This window comes from Leuciscus leuciscus (genome assembly GCF_965113295.1).
Source record: "Leuciscus leuciscus genome assembly, chromosome: 18".
Taxonomy (NCBI): Eukaryota; Metazoa; Chordata; class Actinopteri; order Cypriniformes; family Leuciscidae; genus Leuciscus; species Leuciscus leuciscus.
This window is the reverse complement of record NC_138742.1, coordinates 8,729,883-8,757,779: the sequence shown is the minus strand read 5'-3', so window position 1 is coordinate 8,757,779 and position 27,897 is coordinate 8,729,883. Positions and strand designations below refer to the sequence as shown.

Genomic DNA, 27,897 nt, shown 5'->3' with positions numbered 1-27,897 from the left:
TGCTGAGAGAGAGATAAGACAATAGAGCTGCACGATTCGTCTTTAAAAGACTATGATCTTGATTCAAACACCCACGCAATCTTTTAATTAGTCTGTCTATTAAACGTTGACAAAATCATATCGCAACATTCAAAGCTGTGTTGGCGCTGCCGCTGACCCGGAGAGAGTTGTCATGAAACACCTTCACAAACAGTCTTTTCAACCTCATACACTAAAAAAAAAGAATCTGTTGAACTAACTTAATTAAATTAAGGAAAGGTTTTCCACGAAATTGAATTACATTTTTCCAACAAAATCGAATTAGTTTGAAATAATTTGTTGTAATCTTGTTGTATGAATTTAAATTAATTTAGTCATTCCTGCTAGATAAAGTTTTGTCAGGTTAACTACATTTAGTTTTTGTCCTGCCTTAAATCACCAACATTATAATTTTAGTTAATTTGACTCTACAGTCACTTCTAATGATAGACACTACTAGTGTTCAATTGAATTAAACCCATTTTTTACATAGTAATATAATATTACTTGTGCAGGTCAGCGTGTGAGGTTTACACATAGTGTATACTGAGCCCACAGCCTAAACACACTTGCACTCTCAACACTCTTCTGCATAATGGTAACCACAAAATTCAAAAACATTACAGAAAGTCCTCTAAGTTTCTAACATAACTGAACATTAAACACTAACATTAATTAACAACATCTTTCCATTTACTGAAAAACACATAAAATAACACTTTTTCCCTAAATTGACCCTCTTAATGCAGTCCCTTGCAAAGCATGCTGGGAACTACAGATCCACTGCCCAGTTAGATGTCAACAACAATGATTCATGTAGTTTTCACACAAATGAATTAGGTTATTTGAACACAATTCAATTAAGTTGTGACAATATTAAACAATCATGTTACTTTTGCTTATTTTAATTAATTATTTTAACAAGAGGCCAAAATTCATTTTTTGAGTGACATCCGGTTGAGACGAACGAAAAATATTCATGTTGACTCAATTAAAAAAAATTTGGTAAACCACATTTTTTACAAATTACATTGATTACATTTCATGAAATTAAGCTGGAATCATTTCTATGAAGGGTGTCGTATATGCTCATTTTAATAATGAAATTGAACAAAGAGCTAAAATCATTTTTTTGAGTGTAGTATAATTATTTCTGTGATGCAATAGTTAAAATTATCATAGAAGTACTTGGATAAAAGTTTAAAGTAAAAAAATTAACTCTGATGTCAACGACAGCTTTTGATAGAAACTTGGTGCTTAAAATAACCCATTTATCGATTACATTGTTTCACCACTAATTGGTGACAAGTGACTGTTAAAATGTTTTATTTGTTATTGAATCATTTATTCAAGAGAATAGGCCTGTATGATGCTTCTGAAATTAAAGTCAGAAAGATGTGATGATTTGTTTTTGTAAATGTGACTCATATTATACATCATGTACGTGTAAGTAGTGTATCATTTAACTTTTCCCTATGGTCTAGTGTTTTTAAAAAATTGCAATATATTGCAATATCGAATCACAACACAAATGTTGCTATTAGTAAACAAAAACTATTTCTAAAGCTAGGTCTTCTAAACATTAGATCACTCACACCTAAGGCAGTTATTGTAAATGAAATAGTCAAAGATAATAGCTTCGATGTACTTTGCCTTACTGAAACCTGGCTTAAACCAAATGATTATTTCGGTATTAATGAGTCTACTCCTCCTGGATACTGTTATAAACATGAGCCCCGTCTGATTGGTCGTGGCGGAGGTGTTGCAACCATTTATAAAGATATTCTAAATGTTACTCAGAAAACGGGTTATACGTTTATTTCATTTGAAGTACTTGTACTAAATGTTACGCTCTTAGATGTTAGAAAAACATCCCTATTATCTCTAGCCTTGGCTACCGTATATAGACCGCCAGGGCCTTACGCTGATTTCCTAAAAGAGTTTGCAGATTTTCTCTCAGACCTATTAGTCAATGTCGATAAAGCATTAATTGTTGGAGATTTCAACATACACGTAGATAATCCAAATGATGCGTTAGGAGCTGCGTTTACAGATTTATTAAATTCATTTGGGGTCAAGCAAAACGTCACCGGACCAACACATCGTCTTAATCATACACTCGATTAAATTATATCACATGGAACCGATCCAACCGATATAGATATCATTCCACAAAGTGATGAAGTCACTGATCACTACATGGTAACTTGCATATTACGTACTGCTGTAATATGTCATGCAGCGCCGCGTTATCAACCAGGCAGAACAATCCTTCCATCCACCATAGATAATTTCTCAAATTGCTTATCTAATTTGTCTCAGCTGCTGCCTGAACCCAAACAAACAGATGAACTAGAAGAACTAACTAGCACTATGAGCACCATTCTCTCTAGAACATTGGATGTGGTTGCACCTATTAAATTAAAAAACGTCAGAGAGAAAAATAAAGCACCATGGTATAACAATACTACGCATGTTTTAAAGAGAGAAACCCGTATTTTAGAGCGTAAATGGAAACAAACGAATTTAGAGGTCTTTAGAATCGCGTGGAAAGACAGTATGTCACGTTATAAAAAGGCCCTAAAAGCGGCCAGGGCTGAGCACCTCCGCAAACTAATAGAAAACAACCAAAATAATCCAAGGTTTTTATTTAACACCGTGGCTAAACTAACAAATAAACAGACGTCACCCGAACAAAATATCCCGTTACAGTTCAGTAGTAATGATTTCATGAACTTCTTCACTGAGAAAATAGAAAGCATCAGAACCACAATTGTAAACGTTCAATCTTCAATCGCGCCTTATAATTCAGCTTCAATTATCACCCCGCAAGAACAATTACAGTGCTTTACAACTATAGAACAAAAAGAGTTAAATAAACTTATCACTTCATCTAAAACAACAACATGTTTATTAGATCCTATACCAACTAAACTACTGAAAGAAGTGTTACCTGTAGTGGAAGAGCCTCTCCTCAATATTATTAACTCGTCTTTATCTCTAGGTCATGTTCCAAGAACATTTAAACTGGCAGTTATAAAACCTCTCATTAAGAAACCGCAATTAGATCATAATAATCTAGCAAATTATAGACCCATTTCAAATCTTCCATTTATGTCTAAAATATTAGAAAAAGTGGTGTCCGCTCAACTGGGCTCTTTCTTGCAACAAAATGATATCTATGAAAAGTTTCAGTCTGGATTCAGACCGCATCATAGCACTGAAACTGCGCTCGTTAAAATCACAAATGATTTACTTTTAGCTTCTGACCAAGGCTGTATCTCAATACTAGTTTTACTTGATCTTAGTGCTGCGTTCGATACTATAGATCACACAATACTCTTAGATCGACTACAAAATTATACTGGTGTTCAAGGACAAGCACTAAGCTGGTTCAAATCATACCTATCTGACCGCTACCATTTTGTCTATTTAAATGGAGAAAAATCGATCATAACTCCAGTAAACTATGGAGTGCCGCAGGGATCTGTGTTAGGCCCTCTGTTATTTTCAATATATATGATGCCACTTGGAAATATTATAAGGAAACATGGAATTAGTTTCCATTGTTATGCTGATGACACTCAAATATATATTTCATCAAGGCCGGATTTAAACGCTAAATTTTCCAAATTGACAGAGTGTGTTAAAGATATAAAAGATTGGATGACGCGTAATTTTCTTTTATTAAATCCAGACAAGACAGAGGTAATACTTATCGGTTCAAAAAACCGCCCACAAAACCTCGCACAATACAACTTTAACATCATAGGATGTCCTGTTACTTTATCCGCTACAGTAAAAGACCTGGGTGTTACACTCGATTGCAACCTGTCTTTTGAAAATCATATTTCATATGTTACAAAAACAGCCTTTTTCCACCTTAGAAACATTGCTAAGCTACGTAATATGCTATCAGTTTCTGATGCAGAAAAGTTAGTTCATGCATTCATGACCTCGAGACTGGATTACTGTAATGCCTTATTAGCTGGTTGTCCTGCATCCTCAATAAACAAGCTACAGTTAGTCCAAAATGCCGCCGCTAGAGTTCTTACGAGATCAAGAAAATATGATCATATAACACCGATTTTATCATCACTGCATTGGTTACCTATAAAGTTCCGTATTAATTACAAGGTACTGCTACTGACTTATAAAGCCCTAAACGGCTTAGCTCCAGTCTATTTAACGGATCTTCTATCGCCCTATAATCCATCGCGCTCTTTAAGATCACTAAATTCAAGGCTTTTGGTCATACCTAGGATATTCAGAACCACCAAAGGAGGGAGAGCATTTTCACATTTGGCTCCAAAACTCTGGAATAGTCTTCCTGATACTGTTCGTTGCTCAGACTCGCTCTCCCAGTTTAAAACTAGATTAAAGTCGCATCTCTTCAGCCAAGCATTCATATAATCCCACAGTTCAAACTACAATCCGGCCTCTAGCTCATAAATGCCAGAGGAGAACTGGCCCCCGACTGAGCCTGGGTTCTCCCAAGGTTTTTTTTCTCCATTAGGTCACCTGATGGAGTTTTAGGACACCATTAGGTCACTTGATGGAGTTTTTCGGTTCCTTGCCACTGTTGCCTTTGGCTTGCTCAGTTGGGGATATTTTGGGGATATTTAATTTAATTTTATCAATCAATAAATTCCTCTTGAAATAAACTTTGTTGTATTATTTAAATTTATTACTGTGAAGCTGCTTTGATACAATCTGTATTGTGAAAAGCGCTATACAAATAAACTTGACTTGACTTGACTTGACTTGTAGAATCGCAATTCTTAAAAATATCTCAATACATATTGTATCGGCACGGCACGGCACACAAGTATCGTGATAGTATCGAATCGGGAGATAGGTGTAGGCCTATCGTCCGAGCCCTACTGAGTTAGGTTATTGAATAAAAGGCATCAGTAATCGGAGAAAGAGTTTTCCCCATAGCGTTTAGCAGACGCAATACTCGTCGTACCGTTATCTCAGGGAACCGAGGTTACTTCAGTAACCGAGACGTTTCCTGGTCAAATTTCTCTCGAAAAACCAGAGCAGCACACCAAAAAAATCTGACATAACACGTTTTCTGTCACTTTTACCACATGACAAATTATCTTATAACTACTTCGAAAATGGTATAAAAATTGTGTATTAATTTTATAATAGCCTAACATTTAGAATAGGCTACTTTTTTTTTTTTTTTTTTTTTTTTTTTTTTTTTTTGTAATTCAGTAAGGGAATTTTTATGAAGAAACATAATGAAGGGTCATTTAATTTAGGGAGCCTATATCCCTCTCCCTTTCTTTCATTTATGCTATTTATATTGGTAACGCTTTACTTTGAAAGAAAATGTATGTGGTAAAAACTATTTGACAACGTTATGTGGCACCAGGTTGAATGTAATGACATGGTAATGTGTTATCAACAACATCATAATCAAAGTTTAGGAATAAAGAAACGTTTAAACCCGACATACAAAGTAGGCTACGTAGGAAAATAACTTTACCACAAAAACAAATTAAGCCTTGGCTACAACGTACGTTTTTGTACTTTTAGGGAATGGAAGTTATCCGACAAATTCAACAAAGGAAATATATTTTATATATATTATAGTCAAAAAATAGGCTACGATATCTACATTATTTTGCAGTTTGTTTAGCCTACTCACCTTTAGGGTCAAAAGGCAGCAAACCGTCCCGTTCAAAAAATGTGTAAACGACATAAGATGCAGCAGCCGCGAACACATCCAGAAAACCTGAAGACAATGTAATATTAGACACAAGCAATAAAACTAACAAAAGGCGCGCTTTCATTGTGAAAGCGAATCATCCAGATCTCTTTCAGTCTAAGTTTACGGTTTCGTTTTTTAGAAAGTAACTCGGAGGGAGAACTGACGCTGCAATGGCATACGCCTTACATTTTGGGGCATCTCGCCCGGGGGGCGGGGTTACGTCCTGCGTCACATCTCTCATGCGGGTTCTCGTCGACCAAGGTCAGCGCGCACCAGCGGGGACCCGTCAAAGATTCTATAGTTTTTCCAACCGTCTCTGGACTCGTCTGTTGAGTGGGAAGTTAACGTTACCCTGTGTACATCTTTTTGCACGATGGAGGGTAAGTTTTTAATCATGTTAGATTGTTTTCCTGTTTAGTTAAGATTTCGACTGTTAGATAGAGTTAGATAGATTAGCTAGATAGAGTAATCTTGGCCAACTTCAAATTACGTGGTGCAAACCTGTCCTCTTTTGGTGAAAATAGTTATTGTAAGACTTTTCTAAACGTAATTATTACAGTATAATTTACTGCTAGCTAACTTGGTTTAAAATGCTAACGTTAGGTAATCTTGGCCAACTTCAAATTACATGGTGCAAACCTGTCCTCTTTTGGTGAAAATAGTTATTGTAAAACTTTTTTTAGCACTGCTTCACCTGTAGTCTTACAGAAGCCTCATCTGGTTTGCACCCCTGGTTTGTGTTAACGAAATATTCATGTTTTATAGATCTGCCTTGGATGCCTCCACATTCCGAAGTTGTCAAGAGAGATGGGGGATACATTTCCATAATTGTTAAGTCGGAGGAGGATCTGACACACCATGCACACCATGAAATATATTTTTTTATTGACTTGATAACGGGTTAAGGTTAACAACCTTTTTTTTTTTACTGTGTATTTGTATTTGATTTAACTATTTCACTACCTGCATGAATGGGCTGTCCTGACTTATTGATTCATTTATTAATTAAATGTTCTATTTATTGTGTATTGACATGATTAAAATCTTGCATTAAGGCCTGTTTCTATTTCATAATTCCACCTGTAATAGCAGTATTGAGTCTAATTAGTCGTTACTGCTTGAATCACCTAAAGAAGAAACATGAACTGGTTAACTGGAGTTTACTGGAAGTTTACTTTTCTTTTCTGCAATACAATAAGTAGGCCTAACTTTATCGAGGTAAAAGTTTCCCCGCTGTCACCAGACGTAGGTCTAGGAGTGGAGAGAAGAGTGACAAAATCACGGTAGGACTGTGCAAACAAAGTAACGTTAGGCTATCTGTCTAGCATTGCCATGTCAGTGTATTGATTCATTGTCCCTTCATAGTTTGTAAGAGACATTTCAGGTTGGATGTATTTAATAAACTGAGCGAAGCCTATTCATATGTTAATATGAAACGCGACTTGGCCATTGTAATTAAGGCTACAGCACATCTTGTACAACTTAAACCCTTGGTAGCTAGGTAACGATAAACAAACTGAAAGACCACAATTCCTGATTTCGCTTTCGTTCACTAAACAAAGACTATGAAAATTAAACATCACTTTTCCATCAAAAAACGTGTTGTAAAAAACATAACTTATTAGATTTAAGACCTAGGTTCGCTAGCTAGTTCTGTGCCTGCCTGTGTGCGCTATGGTGCGCGCTGACCCTGGTCGACGAGAACCCGCATGAAAGATGTGACGCAGGACGTAACCCCGCCCCCCGGGCGAGATGCCCCAAAATTTATGAATCCCATCTAATTTACAGACTACGAGGAAGAAAACACGCCATTCCTGTTTTTCCAGTTTTCAGTATGTTGACATCGACTCGCTGTAACCATGACTACTACATAAATTATTTACGTGCTTCTTACATTGAACTGGATGATAATTATAATAGGCCTATTTCACTTTATGAGCTCTTACATTTACATTTATTACATTTAGCAGATGCTTTTATCCAAATCAACTTACAAATCAGAAGAGCAATAGAAGCATTCAAACCAACAACAGGGCAGCAATATACAAGTGCTATGACCAGCAGTTAGTCCAGCACAGAACATGTGGCAATTATTTATTTATTATTATTTTTAAATAGATATAGAATAGTAAGTGTTAGTATTATTGGGTCAAGTGTTGCCCAAAAAGATGCCTATTCAGAATCATCAGTTTCTTGAAAATGGCTAGACTCAGCAGCTCGGGTTGAGCCTCTTAAATTATATTTAATATTTAATATATTATATATATGACATGTGTATGAAACATCGCTTTGTTTTTCATGCTGTGTATTCACTTCTGTATTCATTGTGTGATTCAACTCTTCATGAGTTTACTGTATGTAGTTGGATCTAATCACGTACCAAACCTTCCTCATTGTGATCATGTGTTCTGCTGCCTGGAAATAAATAAATGTAATAATAAAATAAAGTCTCCTGGAACTGATGACTCTGGGTTTAACAAGAGTCTTGAATTCTTTAGGAAGTGTGAGGCTGAAAAATATATTTGAGTGTTCCCCACTTCTGTCTTTCGAACAGTTGTCTGCAAAAATGTATCTGTCAAAACATAATTTCTTCAGGTATTTACAGCTAAGGAACTTTATTGCCAAAAAGACCACCTACTTATAAATCTTATGATTTAAATGTTTCAACACAGGTAAACCGAAATATTGCTAAAAGACAAGACAAAAAAAAAAAAAAACTCTCATGTTACATTGAGTTTGACCTTCCAAGGAGACAGAAAATCTTCGACGGATGTGGGGAAATTATTTTTCAGTAAATATCTCATTGAGTCTGGGATCATGCTATGAGAATATCAGTGTGTAACAGAGCACATGCTATTCAATTCAAAATTGTCACGATCAGACAGACAAAGTCTGTTTTATTTATTTATTTATTTTCTACTCACTGTTAATGTCTGTAACCTTTCATTTGCTATAATAAAAAGACCTGAGCAGACATTTGTCCATTACCTGAGTATAATATAAAATATGTATCTTTCTCTGTCTGAATTTACTTGTGCAGAGACAACTGTCACACAAAGAGTTAATTAATGATTCATAAATTGTTTGGATAGTGACAGTATGAACAACAAAAGTGACTCTGTGTTGAGTGCAGTGCTTATGTTGGAGGGAGTGTAATAAAGTAAACTGCAACAGAATAGTCTGGAAGGAAGGATTACAATAGATTTTTATTGAGAAACAGAATTATTTCAAGTGTGTTGGGGTTTAGACGATTCCTCTTCTCGGACAAAATCTCTCCAGCCTTGGAAAAGATCCTTTCACAAGGAACAGAGGATGCAGGGGAACATAAAAATGCCAGTGCCAGCTGGTATAAATGAGGATACTGATGCTCCTGTTGAGCCCAGACAGGGGAGGATCTCCTCTTTCTTGCTGGCTCCATTACCAGGAAAAAGGAAGAGGTCACAAAAAGCAAACAAATCCAAAAGGGCAATCCAAATCAAAAAGCAGTCCAGTCCAGATCCAAAAATCCAAAGCAATCCAAATAATCTTATCTAATTAATATAACAAGACTATAATATAGCTAATTAATAATAACAATATTTTATAATTATTCTAACCTGATAATGTAATAATATACAGCCCTATCACATATATGACACAATAACGACAATGACAATGAAAGTTATCTAACACTCTGACTCTCTGACACTACTGCTTATATTACTCCTGACAACAGCCACAAGGTGGCGTGAGTTTCGAACCCCCCTTTTCGAGCCCCCCTTTTCGACCCCCCTTTTCGAACATTGAAGCTTCCCTGTGCGCCGCCATTGATTAGCGGACCCCCACCTGCTGTTAGCATTCCATTGACTCCCATTCCTTTTGGCGTCACTTTGACAGCGAATAACTTTACATCTGAGGCGTTTAAAGACTCCATTTGTCCATTATTTATTTCTAAATTAACACGAAAATGTATAAAAGGCTCCATTACCTTGTATCTTACGCTATGGCCCCGTAGAAGCAGTTTTTGTAAAAATAGGCTAACGATTGCAGAGATTACCGTATGGACAGGAGGAAAAGCTCGCGGGCAATCGGGGGGACGTGGAGGCAAAATGACAAAGTAATTAATCAGAATACTTAGCAAAAGTTTCTCCTGCTCCTAGCTCATGGACAGCTCCTTCTCACACTCTCCGTCTCTGCAAGTTTCGGAAGGGAATGATTCAGATTTCTCTTGGCACAGCTACTATAAGACAGACGGGTTGCTGACGTCGTCAAGCTCAGTTTGAGTCTGTGCAGTACGCTCAGCCATCAGGAAGTGAGTGCTTCTAATTGACTTCACTTTTCTTCGTTGAATCCAATGGGGTCACTGTGTCCATTTCTTTTACTGTCTATGTGACGTATCCACACAAACCGAGGCGTCGTTTGTCATTAGTCACGTGATCTTCATGTTAACAACACAAGCCTCGAATCGCGGCTTCATCTGGCACGCCCATTTTTTCTCGACACAAGCTCCGACGCCTCGATTCAAATGTCACATCACTACTCACATTGCAACCAGTGCGAAGACTTGTTTTACTGCTGTGAGCAATTCTGAGCGTTTCTCCCGCGTTTTGCCTGCCTGTGTTTGACCCATTCTGTACTTATCTTCTCGTTGCCTGCTGCCTGTCCATTTGACCCACTGCCTTGTATCTGGAATCTGTCTCGCTTGCTGCCAGCCTCTGTACCCTTGCCTGTTTTCCACTATGTTTGTGCCTGCTCTGCCCTATTGACCTTGCCTGTGCCTGACCTTTGCCTGTCGACCATTCTCCTAAATAAAACTTGTTGCAAAATGGACCTGACTGATTCTGATGATTCGCAACAAAAATAGTACATCAGCTACATGTCACCTTAATATCAGAAATAAAATTGACCCAAAACTTTCCCCCTCAAAATGAAAAACATCAGTTGGTAATAATATTTATTGTATCTGGTCTTGTCACAGAATTCAGTTGTTTTGGAAGAAAATTGCAGACCACATTGGCAATATTCTGGGATGAATCTACAGTAGATGTTGATCCTTGTTCATTTATTCTAGGCCTGCCCGCTGGTATTTTGAATAAATATCATAAGAGACTTTTTAGTATTTTAACTTTTGCAGCAAGAAAGAACATTTTGATGTTCTGGATCAATGAGAAAACTCCTTCAATCAAAATAAATAGCATAAACTTGTGAAAGAACTAATCTAAATGGATTTTTTGACATGTACTGTATATTACATTCTTCTAATTCTAAACGTATTTAATTGGATATGAGCAGAGAGATGAGAGTCGAGTGTCTGCACCTCACCGGTTAGGGTCCCGCGGCTGCTGAGGCGGCAGGGCAGGATCGATCATGTAGAGGAGTCTTACGGGAGTTTTTTACCTTTTGGGCTTCTCCTGCTAGCTCTGTTGCTCTCATATCGGTTCAGAAAGCTGCTCTTAAAAGATGTCATATGCAGGTGGAACAGTAATAACTGATGCTGATTAATCTATTCAAGATCTCTGAGATGCTGCTGTAACAAACATGGCACCTAATTACTAGGCTACTTCACTGTTTTTTTGCTTTTGCTATTTTATTATTTTGCTTTATTTGACGTTTGATTCATTGCGGGTTCCCTCATACATCATACCCTTGTTCCCTTGAGCACTTTACGCACTCTTCAAAAACAACGCTGATTGTTAAAACGCTAAAATATACAATTAATATATATATACAGGGTGCGATTTGTGAAAAAAACAGAGGGGGGGGATGTTTTGAAACATTTTTATTCATAAAAATAAATCATGAAAACATGAACTTCATTCACTGCATTTGCTGCTCTGGACCCTTTTCATTGTTCCCAGCTAGCTAGCTAGAGTTTTCGCGCTGAAAAATTACATAAATATTTGTACTTGGTGACATTCTGAAAAGCCGTACATGGATCAAAGCTAATGGACAGGATCAGATAAATCAGAGCTTAGATTCTCTGCCCGAGCCCGAACTTGACCCGACCCGGGCCGGGCCCTTGATCGAGCACTTGTGTTACAAAATGCAACACGTGACGTGTCATGCTCAGCGTCTCCTCCACTCGCACGCATCACACCGGGCCCGGAATAATAAACTTTAAAAATATTTATTTTGTTTAAAAAATATTCTATATTCTAAAACCTTGTTGAATTAAATTAGAGTTGTAGCCTACTAGGCCTACTCCTCCTAGGCCATCCAAAGTTCATCATTGTTCACGTTTTTTTCGGGTTTTTTTTACGTTTCTTCATTTGGATCCATTTGCGATCCATTTCATTCTGAATAAACAAACAAGGCAGTTTACATGATTTGTCCTTGTTGCATTATTCATTAAGTTAATAATTAATAAATGCACGCACAATTATCCGTGAACTTGATAAATGTTGCAGATATGTTTTACTATGCACAAACAAATGCCTTTCAACTTGTGTGCAAAATTCAGAAGCAGTAAATTAATGTGCAGAAATTTGTACAGAGATTCTGTAGGCCTACTATATGTGTTGTAGCCATTAAATAAGCTCATTTAGTTTCATATTTGTTCAAATATTATAATGTTATTTTTTTTCCATCTATGTTGATTTATGAAAAGTGAACAGCACGAGTAAGATAGGATGTGCAGTATATCGGGAGACTTGGAGTGGGTCAGACATGATTTTGACCACTTCATTAAGTTTTGTTTTGTAGAAAACCTTTCTTTAAAGTGAATTTCGTTTTGTATAAATTGTATCTTAATTTTAATACATTTTTCATCAACGAATTGCATGTATTTAATAAATAAGAAGCAAATATAGCAGACAATAGGCTATAATCATGGAGGCGCCGGACATATCTTGATTGCCAAAAATATTATCAGGAAAAATTATTCTCAGGTCGGCATACGTCAATTACATTGACACATAAGGGTTTATCCGGAAAAAATCCCTGATGATGACAGAAGTTAATCCATCCATCTGAGTGATGCATTCATACACATTATTTGCAGAGATTCACAAACACATCCTCTCTCTCTCACTTTCTGAGCTATGGTGTTTCATTATAATTACAGTAATTATGGTATTACCATGGCTTTTTGCCAGTAAAAAAAACATGGTACAGTGATATCACATGCAAAGGTCCAAGTTACTTCCAAAATCTTGTAGGACTAAAGAATGTGTACCCAAAAGATAAATAGACTGGACACAAAGGTCTAGAGTAAACATTTGAATATAGATTTCAATACTCTAGATAGCAATGTAACTCACCAAGACTAAAACAAAGGAGAGATCATACTTCATTGCTGTTTAACTGTGTGTTTAAAAGTTAAGACAATAAATTGGACAACCAGTGCTGCTAAAATTGTTCATACAGCACCAACTTCTGTCTGACAGACCTGCAGCCTTTAACTGAAAAGATTTTCTCTCTTTCAGGAAATAAGGGCATGTCTCTGGCCACTTTATCTGCCAGATCAAAGTCTTGGGCCATGTTCAGATGGACCATCTCAGCCATGATGCACTGACGCACATGCTTCAACATTAGAGGTAGGAAAGGTATATAGTGATCAACCAGATTCTGATTTATGATAGAGTGCAGAAATCCACCTGTAGACATACACAATGAAAATGTAAAAAAGTTAATTGTGGGGAGTAAATGCAACCACATATTCAGGTTTGGGTAAAAACAAATGCAATCATGGAAACAACAATCGAAAAACAGATTAATCAGGGACAAAATCAATATATTTAGAAAATGCATAAAAATCGCCAAATAATATATTAGGAAATATAAGTAACTAAAACTTATTGAAAATGTAAATATATTTTAAAATCTACATTAGCTTTTGAAATATATTGGAAAAATATATATTTTGACTGAATACTTCAATGAACCTTCAATACGTACAGTTTTTATCATTGAAAATGTTTCGAAAGATTTTAGTCTCCATTTCCTTGCTGTTCATCCATAGCTCTTCCCGACATATGCCTTCTCTCCAGGAATCCAGAGCCACTTCAGCAATCACATTCCCACCTGCATTACTAAGAATAAACAGTTTCTCATTAGTTATGTCAATCTTTTGAGAAGGTAGGGGTATTTAATTACCACTCTGAATTTTATATAGCTAATATGTTGCCTACAACTGCATTTGTAGAAAACCCCAAAACAGCCCACTGATTTCAGGGCTTTACCTAAGGAAAATGAAGATTGCATTGTGGAATGAAACTCCATCTACACGGACATTGGAGTTCAGAAAAGGTTTTATGACGTCAATCAGCTTTGGCTGCATCTTGTCCATTTCATCAAATATGAACATGGAGCGGGGAAAACTTGATATACTTTTAGAAATCCACTGCTTTAGCTGTGCCTGAATAAACAGAACATGCAAATCCCAGTTAGAGAAATTACTTTTGATATGCGTAACACTCCCACAAAATGTGCATTATTTTTACTTTCATATTATAGGCCTAGTTTTATTCAGTTTTTTCACTATGTTTAAAAAATGGGCTAAAATGCTGTCAGTTTAAAGGAATAGTAATAGTTCACCCAAAAATGAAATTGAGCTTACAATTGACTATATATTGACTACTATACTGTACCTTTAGGCCATTCAATGAGTTTGTTTCTTCATCGGATCAGATTTGGAGAAATGTAGCATTACATCACTTTTTACCAATGGATCCTCTGCAGTGAATGGCAGAGATGAAAGTTAACAGCTGATAAAAACATCACAATAACCCACACGACTCCAGTCCATCAATTAATGTCTTATAAAGCTAAAATCTATGTGTTTATAATAAACAAATTAATCATTAAGATGTTTTTAACTTCAAACCATTGCTTCCGGCTAAACTTTTTGAGTCCTCTATCCATAATAGCTTTCTGGGAAAAAGTGAAAAGAAATCTCATCTGAATCAGAAAATATGCACAGGCCAAGTACCGTTTACTATCCAAAGGAGGACAACAGGGGATGTACTTTTGTCACTGCAGGAAGCAGTATAATGGATAATGGACTCGTATTTTGGCCAGAAGCAACAGTTTAAAGTTAAAACGTCTTAATTATGGATTTGTTTATTATAAACACGCAGCTTTTCGCTTCACAAGACGTCAATTGATGGACTGTAATCATGTTGATTACTTGTGGATTATTGTAATGTTTATATCAGCTGTTTGAACTCTCATTCTGACAGCACCCTTTCACTGCAGAGGATCATTTGGTGAGCAAGTGATGTAATTATAAATTTCTCAAAATCTGTTCCGATGAAAAAACAAAATCATCTACATCTGGGATGGCCTGGGGGAGAGTACATTTTTAGCAAATTGAAATTTTTGGGTGATTATTCCTTTAATAGAAATGAAATGCAACTTCATTACTATATAAATTGAACGAAATAATTGCTCTGTAAATGACCCAAGTCTTCTAAGAGTCTGAGAGTCTTGTGGGCCATCTTACATCTTAAAGCTAGAGGCTAATCTAGATTGCTAGAGGCCAAGGCTAAAAGTACCACCATTTTTACTTACACTGTACAAGTCTGACTTTTCTTTGTGTGGGAAATGATGCTCAGATATATACATGTGAACATGTTTGCTGTTTTCCCCTTGTTCATAAATGTTTCTTGCGATGATTTTAGCAACATGGTTTTTTCCAACTCCTGTAGTCCCATGGAAAGACAGAACCAGCGGTTTGTTTGGTTTGCTGTCAGTCATAAATGATGTTACAGCTTTTAGTATAACATCAGACGCAATGTGCTGCCCAAAGAGAGAGTCTCTTAAATCTTTTTCCAAACCTGAAAGATGTGAAGATATGTGAAGTCAAAGATTGTTTGTAGCTTGCAATGATCATCTGTGCTATAACGTCTTGGGTTGCGACTGTAACCTTTGTTCCCTGAGAACAGGGAATGAGACACTGCGTCCTGAGACGCTACTTGGGAACGCTTTGACTGGTATCTGAAGCAACTGTCAAATCACGGCAATCGTATTGGCCAGCGACAGACTATTACATCATACTAGTTTTACCAGGAAGTATATAAGGGGCGCCTAGAGAACATGTCATGGAGTACATGGAGTCCACTGGAGGCAAGTTGCAGAACCCAAGTGCAGTTTATAAAATATCCAAAAACAAGATCAAACATAAACCCCTTATTTCTTTCTATAGGGAGCTGAGTTTGCTATAGTTAAAAAATTTTCACAGTGGTGAAGCGACCTGCAAAGCTCAACTTGTGATTTCAAAGAGCGGAGGCCTTAATGTACATGAGGCCTGCCATACCCTTACAGCCTGAAAGGATGCACTCACTAGCAAGAGGAAGTGCACATCACATCCCTCAAATCCTGCTTCTTTTTTTAGAGGTCACGCCTTCTCTGTGACCTGCTCCTTGGAGGAGGAGGGGCCCGGGAGGTGACGCTAGCCCTCCGGCCCTGTCGGTTCTCGGCCTGGGCGCAGACTCAGATTTGCGCGGAGTACGTTATTTAAATGCCGCCGAGCAGGAGAAAGCCCTTCTCTTTCTCCCCGATGTCCATCAAGTTCACCCACAGGTGTCTCTCTGTTGCCACCATCTCGCCATCGATCTACCAACCGCGGCGGCGGTCTGCTTGGTGGCGTGAAGAGCTAGGTCCGTGGTTCGGCGCAGTTTGGATACCACATCAGGGGACAGAGCCTGACCCTGATCTATGTCTTTTAGCAAGTCAGCCTGGTAAGAAGCACTGCCTGGCTTGAAGCATTGCCATGGTGTGCAGCCTGACCTGCTGCCGCTTACGCCCTGCTGTTCAAGGGCGAAGTGTTCTTAAGCGGCTTTGTAGGCAGGGCCAGTGCTTTTAGAGTCAATGCCCTCCCATCTGTGAGACAGTTCGCGAACGCCTTGGCGATCGGGGGCATCGCCACATACCCATTCTCACGCACCCCCTCAACATTTGCATAGTTTGCATGCCTATGTCGGTGGATGCGGGTTCTTCCATGCCTTCTCGATCTCAGTGTGGAGGTTGGGAAGGAAAGGAAGGCTCACTGGAGCTGGAGGGTTATGGCCAGAAGAAACCTAACTCGTCTAACCTGCAACGAGTGGTCTCTTCCCTAGGACGTTCCCATGACAGTTTGAGCCTGTCTGAAACGCACTCCATAACCCCCGACAGCTCATCATACGCGGGGCAGGACCACTAGTCTTCTTTGCCTTCAACAACCATCTGCTGCTCTTCCTGGCATGGTGCCAGTAGAGTACTGTCCGCTGAACCAGAGGATGCATTAGACACTGTATCCTCGTCCAGCAGAGCGCTCTCGTCAGCAGCCGAAGCGTGTGAGAGATTAACTCCTCTCTCAAACTCTTCAGCTAGCTCCATCTGTGATCCCCACAACCTAAGCTGAGGTATCTCTCCACCTCAGCGTGAGAGGGACTCGAGCCGCCGGGCACAGATGCTTGTCCCTCTTCCCTCGAGAAGATAGACAAACTAGAGCGGAGCGTCCTTAAAGGAAAACGCTCGCAGTGCACGCAAACAGCTCCCTCAAGAACTGAGTGTGCGTGCTCTTCGCCCTGACAATGAACGCACAAGTCATGTGTTAGAAATCTCGGACATGGGACGGCACACTGCTTGAAACGCTTCTCAGACATTTTCTTTCCTTGATTTTCTTTACTTGATACCAGTCACGTTGAGGTGTTCCCCAGTAGTGTCTCAAGATGCTGTGCAAGTTCCCTTATGAAAAGGAACTACAAATAAAACAGAAAGCAGAAAAAAAAAAAAGTTGCATTTTTGTCTCAGTACAATGAAATCACACCCAAAATACGTAAATAATAATAATAATAATAATAATAATAAAAGTACTATAGCATAACAAAACCGTTTTTAAGCAGGCTGTAGCTGGCTGAAGAAAAGTCAAACCAGCTCATACAGGTTTCCTGGTCAAAAATACATGGTTTTATAAAAACATTCAGAATAAAAAAAAAAATTGTAATTCAGAAAGGGATTTTTTATGAAGAAACAACACTGGAGTCTCATTTAATTTCTATCACTCTCTTCATTAATGCTGTTTTTATACACGGGTTTCTTGTATACAAACAAAACCGGATGCGCGCGCATCCAGGAGGCAAAAAACCGCTATCTGTTATGCCGAGTTCTGTAATAAAAGAATAAAATAACATTGTAATTAACGTAGATTTCGCATTGTTTGTAATTTTTTGTTGACTCAATAATAAACTGCAATTTCAGAGTTGGATCTGTTTGTTTGTGTTTCATATTAATATAACATTATGTAAAAAGTCCAACTGTTTACGAATCAAAATCCGGACATACTGTGATGCATGTATGAATTATCATGTTAGACTAAGTTAGTAATGTATTAGTCAATGTTAGCAGTGCAGCATCGCCCGAATTTGCTTTTATATAAGTTAACCTTGTTTACGTTACTTTACGACCTGCAACATTTCATGACTTCACACATATAACGTTACTTAGGCCTACTGTAAATCAAAGATTTGACGATGGATTATACGTGCTGTCATGAGCACATACTAGAGTTTAACTGCTCAACCAGTTATGAACAGTGAAAAAAATACATGTTTATTTTTTCAAACAGCTATTTAGATCGCAAATTTGACATTTAGTATACCAAGTGTGTAGTATACTACAAGAAAACATTCAAATAAATGCTGTTCTTTTGAATTTTCTATTCATCAAAGAATCCTAAATAAAATATGTCACAAAAATAAGCAGCACAACTGTTTTCAACATTGATAATTATCAGAAATGTTTCTTGAGCATCAAATCATCATATTAGAATGATTTGTGAAGGATCATGTGACACTGAAGACTGGAGTAATGATGCTGAAAATTCAGCTTTAATAAATTACACGTTTTCCTTTTGAATGCATTTTAAAATGTATGTTCCAATAATATTTCATATATTCCTGTTTTACAGATTTTTTGAGCACAAGAGACTGCTTTCAAAAACATAAAAATCTTACCAACCCCAAACTTTTGAACAGTAGTGTAGGCTATACATGGATTTCGAATAAAATAATTATATCAGGCCATACAATTGCTGGCCACTTGTCATCCACAATCCAAAGATCGTCATGTATTGCGTAGGGATCCGGCAAGATCTCACCATTGCTGAGAGTACGTTTTTTAATATTATCGCCACGTTATATGTGTGAAGTCATGAAATGTTGCAGGTCGTAAAGTAACGTAAACAAGGTTAAATGATATAAAAGCAAATTCGGGCTCTATAGATGCTGCACTGCTAACATTGGCTGTTACATTACTAACTTATTCTAACATGATAATTAGCATTTTGACTTAGCGACAACACCACCACTATGCTACTAGCCTACCCTAAACCCTTTAACGTTACTCTGGTACGAAGGCCGCGGGTCTTTTCTGCCTCCTGGTTGCGTGCGCATGCAGTGATGACGTCGCCGAGAAATCCATGTATTGGGAAACGCTTACTTTGAATGAAATGAAAACTATTTGACAACGTTATGTGGCACCAGGTTGAATGTAATGGCATGGTGATGTGTTATCAACAACGTCATAACCACAGTTTAGGAATAAAGAATTACGTTTAAACCCAAAGTAGCCTATAGGAAAACAAACTGTACCACAACCTTTTCACGAAAAACAAATTACAACGTAGTTGTTGTTGGGAATGTAGCCTACGTTATTCGACACATCCAACAAAGGAAACATTTAAAGCTGTTTGAATCATATATCAAATAATACGATATCTAGCCTACATTATTTTGTTTTAGCCTACTCACCTTTAGGGTCAAAAGGCAGCAAACCGTCCGGTTTAAAAAATGTGTGAACGACATAAGATACAGCAGCAGCGATCACATCCAGAAAACCTGAAGACAATGTAATATTAGACACAAGCAATAAAACTAACAAAAGGCGCGCTTTCATTGTGAAAGCGAATCATCCAGATCTCTTTCAGTCTAGGTTTACGCTTTCGTTTTTTAGACTTAGGTAAAGTTGGTTTTATATTCGATATTCGCACATTCGCGGACTTCCGCGTTCAATAATTCGTGAACTAAACGTTGTTGCTACAGACAACATAATTTTCCTCAAAACGATCTTTCCTTCGCACTGGACAAAATACATTGATCTCTATGCGCAGGCTGCTAAGAAGGGACCATCTGCAAAGTGCAAACTTTGAAAAAAGGAAAGCTCGTTTTGAGGAAGATTTAAATATTAAAACAATGTTATTTGTGTAGTAACAATATTCAGCTCACGAGATATTGAACGCGGAACTCCGCGAATATGCAAATATAAAACCAACTTTACCCAAGTTGCAGACTTGATCATGTAGGACCTCAGTACCACATACGTGGACAGCACCATGAACATAGTCAAGTAAAAAAAAAAATATATTGCCAACCAGGGTAAAAATAGTTTCAGGTTTGATATTTGCTGCGTATTCACCTAGACTGCTTTAGTGTACTTTTGTGTAGGCTAGGCCTACTGTACATACAGTACGCAAATATGCTTTATGTAAAAGTTACAGTAATTCACCAAAGGGATTTTTTCATGTTCCAAAGGTAGTGCTTTCCTATTGACCAGACTGACTTACTACAAGGTGAAATTTTGACAATACCTCCTTTACTGTACGTAGAATAAACAAATAAGTTTAAGAAAAAATGACTGTAATTCACCTAAAGTATTTTTTCATGTTCAAAAGGGTGTAGTGCTTTCCTAGTGACCACACTGACTTACTACAGGTGAAATTTTGACAATACCTCCCTTACTGTAAGTATAGTACAAACATATTATTATAAAAAAAATACTGTAATTTCTCCTTTTTTCATGTTCCAATGGTTATAGTATGTTCCTAGTGATCACTCAATTAACTTTGATAAATGTATTAGGTAAAATATGTATTATAACTGCTGTTCCTTGTACAACACAATTCTTTCATTGATTAAAAAAATGCAGATATTTTAGGTTAATCATATTTTCAACGTTATAAATAAGCAACACCCTTATTGTAATGATTCAAGTTAAGTTTTTGTTATGAAGTCCTGAAGAAGTGGATTCTGGAACACACTGCTGCTATATCTAATGAGTGATTATAATCAAGGTATTAATCAATAGTTTTCCTTCTATATATCACATGAGTTGAATGACTTCTCTAGGCTTATGAGATTTTACTTGGTTATAGAAATTACCAGTGTGATTATCGAAAATGTTATTTCATGTATCCTTTAAATGTCTGTATTTGATATCTGAGGTGTAACGTAAGGGTCTGGCCCATGCCAGGAATGCAGTAGCAGTGCTTGCTCGTTTAGCCTGGCTTCCAGAGATGAAATGATGAAGATGACTTCTTTAACAGGTGTCACTACATCCATCTGCTTTTCTAGGCTACCCTGATAGCAATGGTCTCAGGAGTCATTGAAACCTATAGTTGAGAGACCATTTCTTAGTTAAAGTCTTTACTTTACAGTTAGATTTAAAGTATCCTCCTTGAGAGAAAGAACATGTTATCTTAATGTTTTGAGAAGACTCTCCTCCTCACCAAATCCAATCTTGAAGAAACTGTGTCTGTGTGTGTTAGTATTCTTGGTTACATGTTAAGGAACAAGTGGAAATATAGCTGCAAGCAGTGATACGGGGCCAAGCCCCTGAAGCAGCAGCAAGAGCAGGAACAGTAAAAACAGCAGAAATTGAAGAAAAAATAGCTGGTTTAGAAGTATAGGTGAAAATGAACTCAAAATGAACAGAAGTTCAGATGAGAATGAACATAGAATGAACAAGACATACATTAATCCAAGAGGAAGAAAGATTAGTACAACGTTGAATAATAAAGGAATCGACATGACACAACATTACACACAATTTTTTTAAATCATGCCACATGGGGCTTGAACCCATTATCTCTGGGTCAAATACCAGTCACTCATAGCATTGCACCACTGGGAAGTTGTGTTTTTGGCAAGATGAAGAAGGTCCAATAGTTCAAGTGAGAAGCAATTCAAAATAGTGCTGGGCGGTTTGACCAAAAATTTATATCACGGTTTTTTTCAAAATTATGCCAGTTTACGGTTTATGACGTTTTTTTTTTTTCTTTTCATGCATAGTCAGGTGTTCAATGCATTTTCTACTGGTTGAGAGAGGAATTACTGCAGTAAATTGACTTAGGATGGTCTATTTTACTGTCATTAGTGAATATTGTAGAATAATTCCACACTAGTAATACAGGTTTGCATGGCCCCAGGAAATTATGCTGTTGTTTACAAATAAGAGCCATTCATGATTCAAGAAAACACAAAAAAACACAGGATAAAATTATTAATTTATTTATTAATAAATGAATTCATCCATACCTACCTCCATCCATCTATCTATCATCCATCCCTCCATCCATCTATCTCTCCATCCATCCATCTACCCCTCCATCTATCGCTCCCTCCATCTATCTATATCCATCTATCCCTACATTTATATCCATCCCTCCCTCCCTCCTTCTATATCCATTCCTCCCTCCTTTCTTCCTCCTCAATCCCTCCCTCTCCTCCATCCCTCCATCTCTCCTCCATCCCTCCATCTCTCCTCCATCCCTCCATCTCTCCTCCATCCCTCCCTCCCTCCTCCCTCCTACACTCGCTCACTCTCTCACACACACACACACACACACACGCTCTCACTCGCTCGCTCTCACACATACACACACGCTCTCACTCCCTCAATCCATCGCACCACCACTGGCGAATCAATGGCACCTGCTCCTAAAAACACACACAAAAATAAAAAAATAATATTTGATGCATATGAGTTTGATGGGATACTTGTGTGAAAATCCAGCTTACCTCTGTGAATATTAATGGACAGGAAGTACAGGTACTGAGAGCATACTGTGAAATACAAATAACACTGTAAGACTTTGATTTTATTATCTAACAGCTCTGACAAATGAATTATTCTTACCATCAGCATGTAAACAGCAATGTGCCTGGCATTCCAAAGAAAACACAAAATACATAATATGTAATTAAATTATCAGTTATGTATGCTGATAACGAGGCTTTTATGTGAACGAAATTGTAACCAAATAACATGCCTGGAACAAGGCTAGTAAATGAATTATCTTTTGTCTCTCTCAACCTAAATATGGTTCTGTAAGTCTCCAAAACCATCAGGACGAAGAGAATCAAGGAAAAGTATCTCCCTTTTAGCTACCAACATAACCTGTAATGGGTATTTTGTTAATATCCATGAAAATAGAACTCACTTAACCCTACCTGTTGAATTTAAAATGTTACAGCTAGAAAGATTATAGAAAAGAAACTCAACACAGAGCAGATAATGATCCGCTTCATCCGGCTGGCTGCTCCAAGCTGGAAATAGTATGAGATCCTTGGACCTCACGTTTTCCTAATAGTTTTGGAACAAAATATTATTCAATAATCAATAATCAATAATCATAAACTTCTGTGCCTGTTCCCAAAAGAGTTATTTCTTGGTTGACGAGTATATGATAGCAAAACATTTAGAAAAAGACAGCAAACTTTTGAACAATACCCGGTCTTGTCTTAGGACAACTTTGATTAACTTTTTTGATCCACTTCAAATATAACTTTTAAATCAAGGAGGTATCTAACAATCAAAGGTGGCAAAAGTAGACACATTCTTAAGAATAGATAAAAGATACTCATTAAGTATGTAAAATTACCCATTCTTTCACATCCTGGATAATTGTAGACCAATAGTAGCCAGCAATAACCCGGTTTTGAGTGCCTCTGACACCACTATGATTGCCAGTCCCAGGGTTATTGTGGCACTCCGTGAGAACAGACCAATTATTTTCCTCTGACAGGACAACTAGCCGTATATACTGCATACTGGGGCCGATGTAGAAGAGTCTGTCGTCTGTTTTAAAAGGAAAAAAGAAAATGTCTGAAAGAGTTGAAGTTCAAAGTAAATAGAAAAATATCTGATATCTGACAGGTTTAACTACATTAAAGTCACGTATTAATACCCAGATATGGGAGCTGAAAAAGTACAGTTAAAATAACTTGATATTTTAAACAAATTTGTCCATTTAGCACATGAGGTTGTACCGGTCAGTCAGTTCTCTTCTATTTTTCATTATACAATCTTCCGGTTCTTATACCCCCGGTTTCACACAGACAAGGCCAAGAGAGTAAAATGCATATTTGAGCTATTTCAACTGAAAGCAACACCGTGACTGATACATCTTAAAATATGTCAGTGCCATTTTTTGTCTCAAGATACACACCAGTAATGTTTATTTTTCTAAGGCATGTTTATAAAAGCTGGGTGTAACGATACCCTCATTTCACGATTTGATACATATCACGATACTGAACTCACGATACGATATTATTGCGATACTCCCAAGAAATATTATAAAAGGTTAACACAAAATGCACTGTTGATTAAAATGCTAACTTTGATATTAAATTGTGGGTTTAAATGAATAGCCTTGGACTTGGTGTTTGTAACCCAATGACAATGGTGCCACCAGAATAAAAATATTCATGATTCTGACGCTGAAAATGCTGAATTATTTTAGACGAATATTTTTAACATTCTGGTAACATAAGACGTTTGGCATTATCAGGACCCACAAATATTCCCCATTGCATTATTATACATTATAATCAACATTATATAGTAGTTTAATGTAGTACTTACACAAAAACTCTGAAAACATCAATTTTATTCCTCACACAGTAATTTTTATTTTGGGTGAACTATCCACGATACATATTATTGTCACTATCCACGATACGTATTGTTGCATTTTTGTATTACGATATATAACGTTAGTCTTATTAGTCTAAGCCTTGTCATAGTTACCTTTGATGATAAAATTCGCAGACGACCGTTTCACTTTCCGACGCTCTTCGTGATTGTCAGGCATTTCTCCTTTTAAGAGAAATTCTTGAACTTTCACATAAAATGCAAAAAAATCCATGTTTTTTTCGCACATGCAGGACAGTACAGTACAAATCGTGACAGTAAAGTACGGATCGAGTAGTGAATAGTGACGTTGTCGTAAAATCATTGACTATGACAGGAAGTGGCAGAAAAACTTCGTTCTCGCACATGCGCAGTACAGATCGTGTTACCGGTACGGATCGAGTAGCGACAACCCTCACTCGTCGCTGCTTAGAAGTGCAACATTGTAAAGGGTCCGTCTGAAACAGTGTCGCGCGGCGCAGCATAACGTTCGTTCCGAACGTTGTGTAATTAAATACACCGGTATGGCGGTTTATTAAAAATCAATATCGTAACGAAAATATAAACCGGTTTTCGGTTTGAACCGGTTTACCGCCCAGCACTAATTCAAAATGAATAATTTTTGTATAAATTTGCTGCATGTTGTATTTATCGAGTTCGTTCACATACAGACACCATGTCTGGAACAGAAGCAACTTTTCCACCACTTAAGGCCACAATACCTCTTGCGATCTGGGAATGTGCCACACAGCATTCAAACCCACAACCGGAATGGTTCATGGTTCATGCTAACCAATTAGCATGCTAAGCTAACTACCATAAGGCAACAAATATAGGTCAAATTTGGAGAAAAATATATCGGGAACGGTAGCAAAAATCAAAAATCTGTTCAGTCACTTCTGTGTGGCTCGGTCCAAAGATCATCTGAGCCAATTTTCAGAAAAATTGAACAAAATTTGAATGAGGAGTAGCACAAAAAATTTAACACTGTACTTTTCAAAATGGCCACTACTGTAATGGGCAGAGTCTTATTGTAAGATATTGATTGTGATTACCATAATGAGTGGAATCAGGTGTACTAAGTTTCATTTTACATCTATTTACATTCACATCTACATCAAAGGGTTCAAAAGCTATAACCCTTTTAATGTTGCATTTTTTGAACTGGTGGTGGCGCTATAGAGTTGTTCCTACAGACTCAAAAATTGGTCCAATTACTATTCATTACAATCACTACAAGTGTGGAAGGTCACGACGTGCCTAAATTCAGGGTCCGAATGTCAGAACAACTTAAACCAAGAGAGGATCAACAACAGCAAAATTTTGAAGAGGTGAAATTGAAATATTACTCTAACCACGAGGAATTAATTACAACTTTTATGTATAATCCCAGTGGTATTCCATGAACAATTAGAAAGATAATAGAAATAAAACAGTGCACTGTACAGTATCTTGAATGCCTCCATGATCTTGCTGTTCATTATCTGTCAGATTTGCTGCACCAATGCGTACAGGTTCAGTCACTACTTAAACAACAACAAACAAAAAAAATTACAGTATTATATTTTTATGTAAAACAGTATTATTAGGTATTGTCAAAATTTCACCTGTAGTAAGTCAGTCTGGTCACTAGGAAAACACTACAGCCTTTGGGACATGAAAAAATACTCATTACATAAACATATTTGATAATTGTACAGTAAGGGAGGTATTGTCAAAATTTCACCTGTAGTAAGTCAGTCTGGTCACTAGGAAAACACTACACCCTTTGGGACATGAAAAAATACTTTAGGGGAATAACAGTCATTTTTTCATAAACATATTTGATTATTGTACGTACAGTAAGGAAGGTATTGTCAAAATGTCACGTGTAGTAAGTCAGTCTGGTCACTAGGAAAGCACTACAGCCTTTGGAACATGAAAAAATACTTTAGGTGAATTACAGTAATTTTTTTATAAACATTATTGTACGTACAGTAAAGGAGGTATTGTCAAAATTTCACCTGTAGAAAGTCAGTCTGGTCATTAGGAAAATACTACAACCTTTGGGATATATATAAAAAACACTATAGGTGATTTACAGTTTATTTCATAAACATATGTAATAAACATGTAATAATATGCTCATTACATAAACATATTTGATAATTGTACAGTAAGGGAGGTATTGTCAAAATTTCACCTGTAGTAAGTCAGTGTGGTCACTAGGAAAACACTACACCCTTTGGAACACGAAAAAATACTTAAGGTGAATTACAGTAATTAAAAAAAAAAACTATTTGTCTACTGTACGTACAGTAAGGGACTTTTTGCCAAAATATCACCTGTAGTAAGTCAGTCTGGTCCGTAGGAAAACACTACAGCCTTTGGAACACGAAAAAATACTTAGGGTGAATTACAGTCATTTAAAAAAAAAAAAACATGTCAACTGTACGTACAGTAAGGGAGTTTTAGTCAAAATCTCACCTGTAGTAAGTCAGTGTGGTCACTAGGAACATGCTACAACCTTCGGATAGTAAAAAATCCCTTTGGTGAATTAATGTAATTTTATTCTAAAAATATTTATGTACATTATGTACAGTGAGGCAGGTTTCCTAAATACAATCATTATAATGCACTTTTTATTGTTGCTAAAGTACAATCAATAGCATTAGAACACATAATGTGAGAGAGATTTGCTGGTACATCTGTACTTTGCAAAAATGTAGTTGTCTGTTTGCACACAATGGGAAAAAAATGGAACTTTTTATTGTGGAGAGTGTTGTAGTTCACCATCTTTGTCCTAAAGATCATGTAGCTGCTTTTATTTAGCAAAAATGTGCTTTATTGCACTTGTTATTGAGACAGTTTTTAAGCAAAAAAGTGCAAATGTGTCAATATAAAACCAACTTTACCTAAGTGTTTTTTAGAAAGTAACTCGGAGGGAGAACTGACGGATTAAGAGACGTAAATTGCACGCCTTCAGCAAACATTTATTTCATTTGAACCTTTTTATAGTCTTTTACACGCTGCAATGGCATACGCCTTACAAATCTAATTTACAGACTACGAGGAAGAAAACGCGCTATTCTTGTTTTTCCAGTTTTCTATATGTTGACATCGACTCGCTGTATCCATGACCACTAGCCTACATAAATTATTTACGTGCTTCTTACATTGAAGTGGGTGATGATAATATGTCTATTTCACTTTATGAGCTCTTACATTTACATTAGGCTACATTTGCATTTATTAGGCTACATTTAGCCAGTCCTTGAAGTGGGGGTTGGTGCCGGTAGGCTACTCTCTTGCATTGGCAAATCATGACATTTAAGATTTCTACAGTGAAAAACAAAACTTGGAGATATTACTGGTACAACAACAATTTATTGTTATTTATTAACAACATAAATGTATTTAGTGTGTGAAAACAGAACTCGTCCAAGTCTGCAAGTCCAAAAATACATTTATAGTGAGATTACTAGATATTATTTAATTAGGCTAAATGCATTTATGGTAAGATTATT

At 37.0% G+C, this 27,897-nt stretch overlaps 1 protein-coding gene and 1 long non-coding RNA gene across 4 annotated transcripts in view; one reads left to right on the top strand and one right to left on the bottom strand.

Annotated features, from left to right (window-relative positions):
* The window catches only part of LOC309481354 (torsin-1A-like), a gene marked incomplete at its 5' end in the record, with an annotated part of 29,559 nt that extends 9,439 nt beyond the window's left edge, over positions 1-20,120 (bottom strand). The window contains 5 exons of one of the 3 annotated variants that reach the window (XM_082146258.1): positions 11,507-13,314; positions 13,616-13,749; positions 13,900-14,075; positions 15,230-15,495; positions 19,450-20,120. In XM_082146258.1, coding sequence (XP_082002384.1) covers positions 13,067-13,314; positions 13,616-13,749; positions 13,900-14,075; positions 15,230-15,495; positions 19,450-19,594 — 969 coding nt within the window. In that variant the 3' untranslated portion in view covers positions 11,507-13,066. Of the gene's footprint in view, positions 1-5,677; positions 5,823-11,506; positions 13,315-13,615; positions 13,750-13,899; positions 14,076-15,229; positions 15,496-19,449 lie in introns of those variants that run through there. The other 2 variants (XM_082146257.1, XM_082146256.1) reach the window with 2 other exon arrangements.
* Positions 5,981-6,795, top strand: LOC309481395. Its single transcript, XR_014199995.1, has 2 exons — positions 5,981-6,120; positions 6,506-6,795. It is a non-coding gene; the product is annotated as an uncharacterized lncRNA (long non-coding RNA).
* Positions 20,121-27,897: the final 7,777 nt, after the last annotated feature.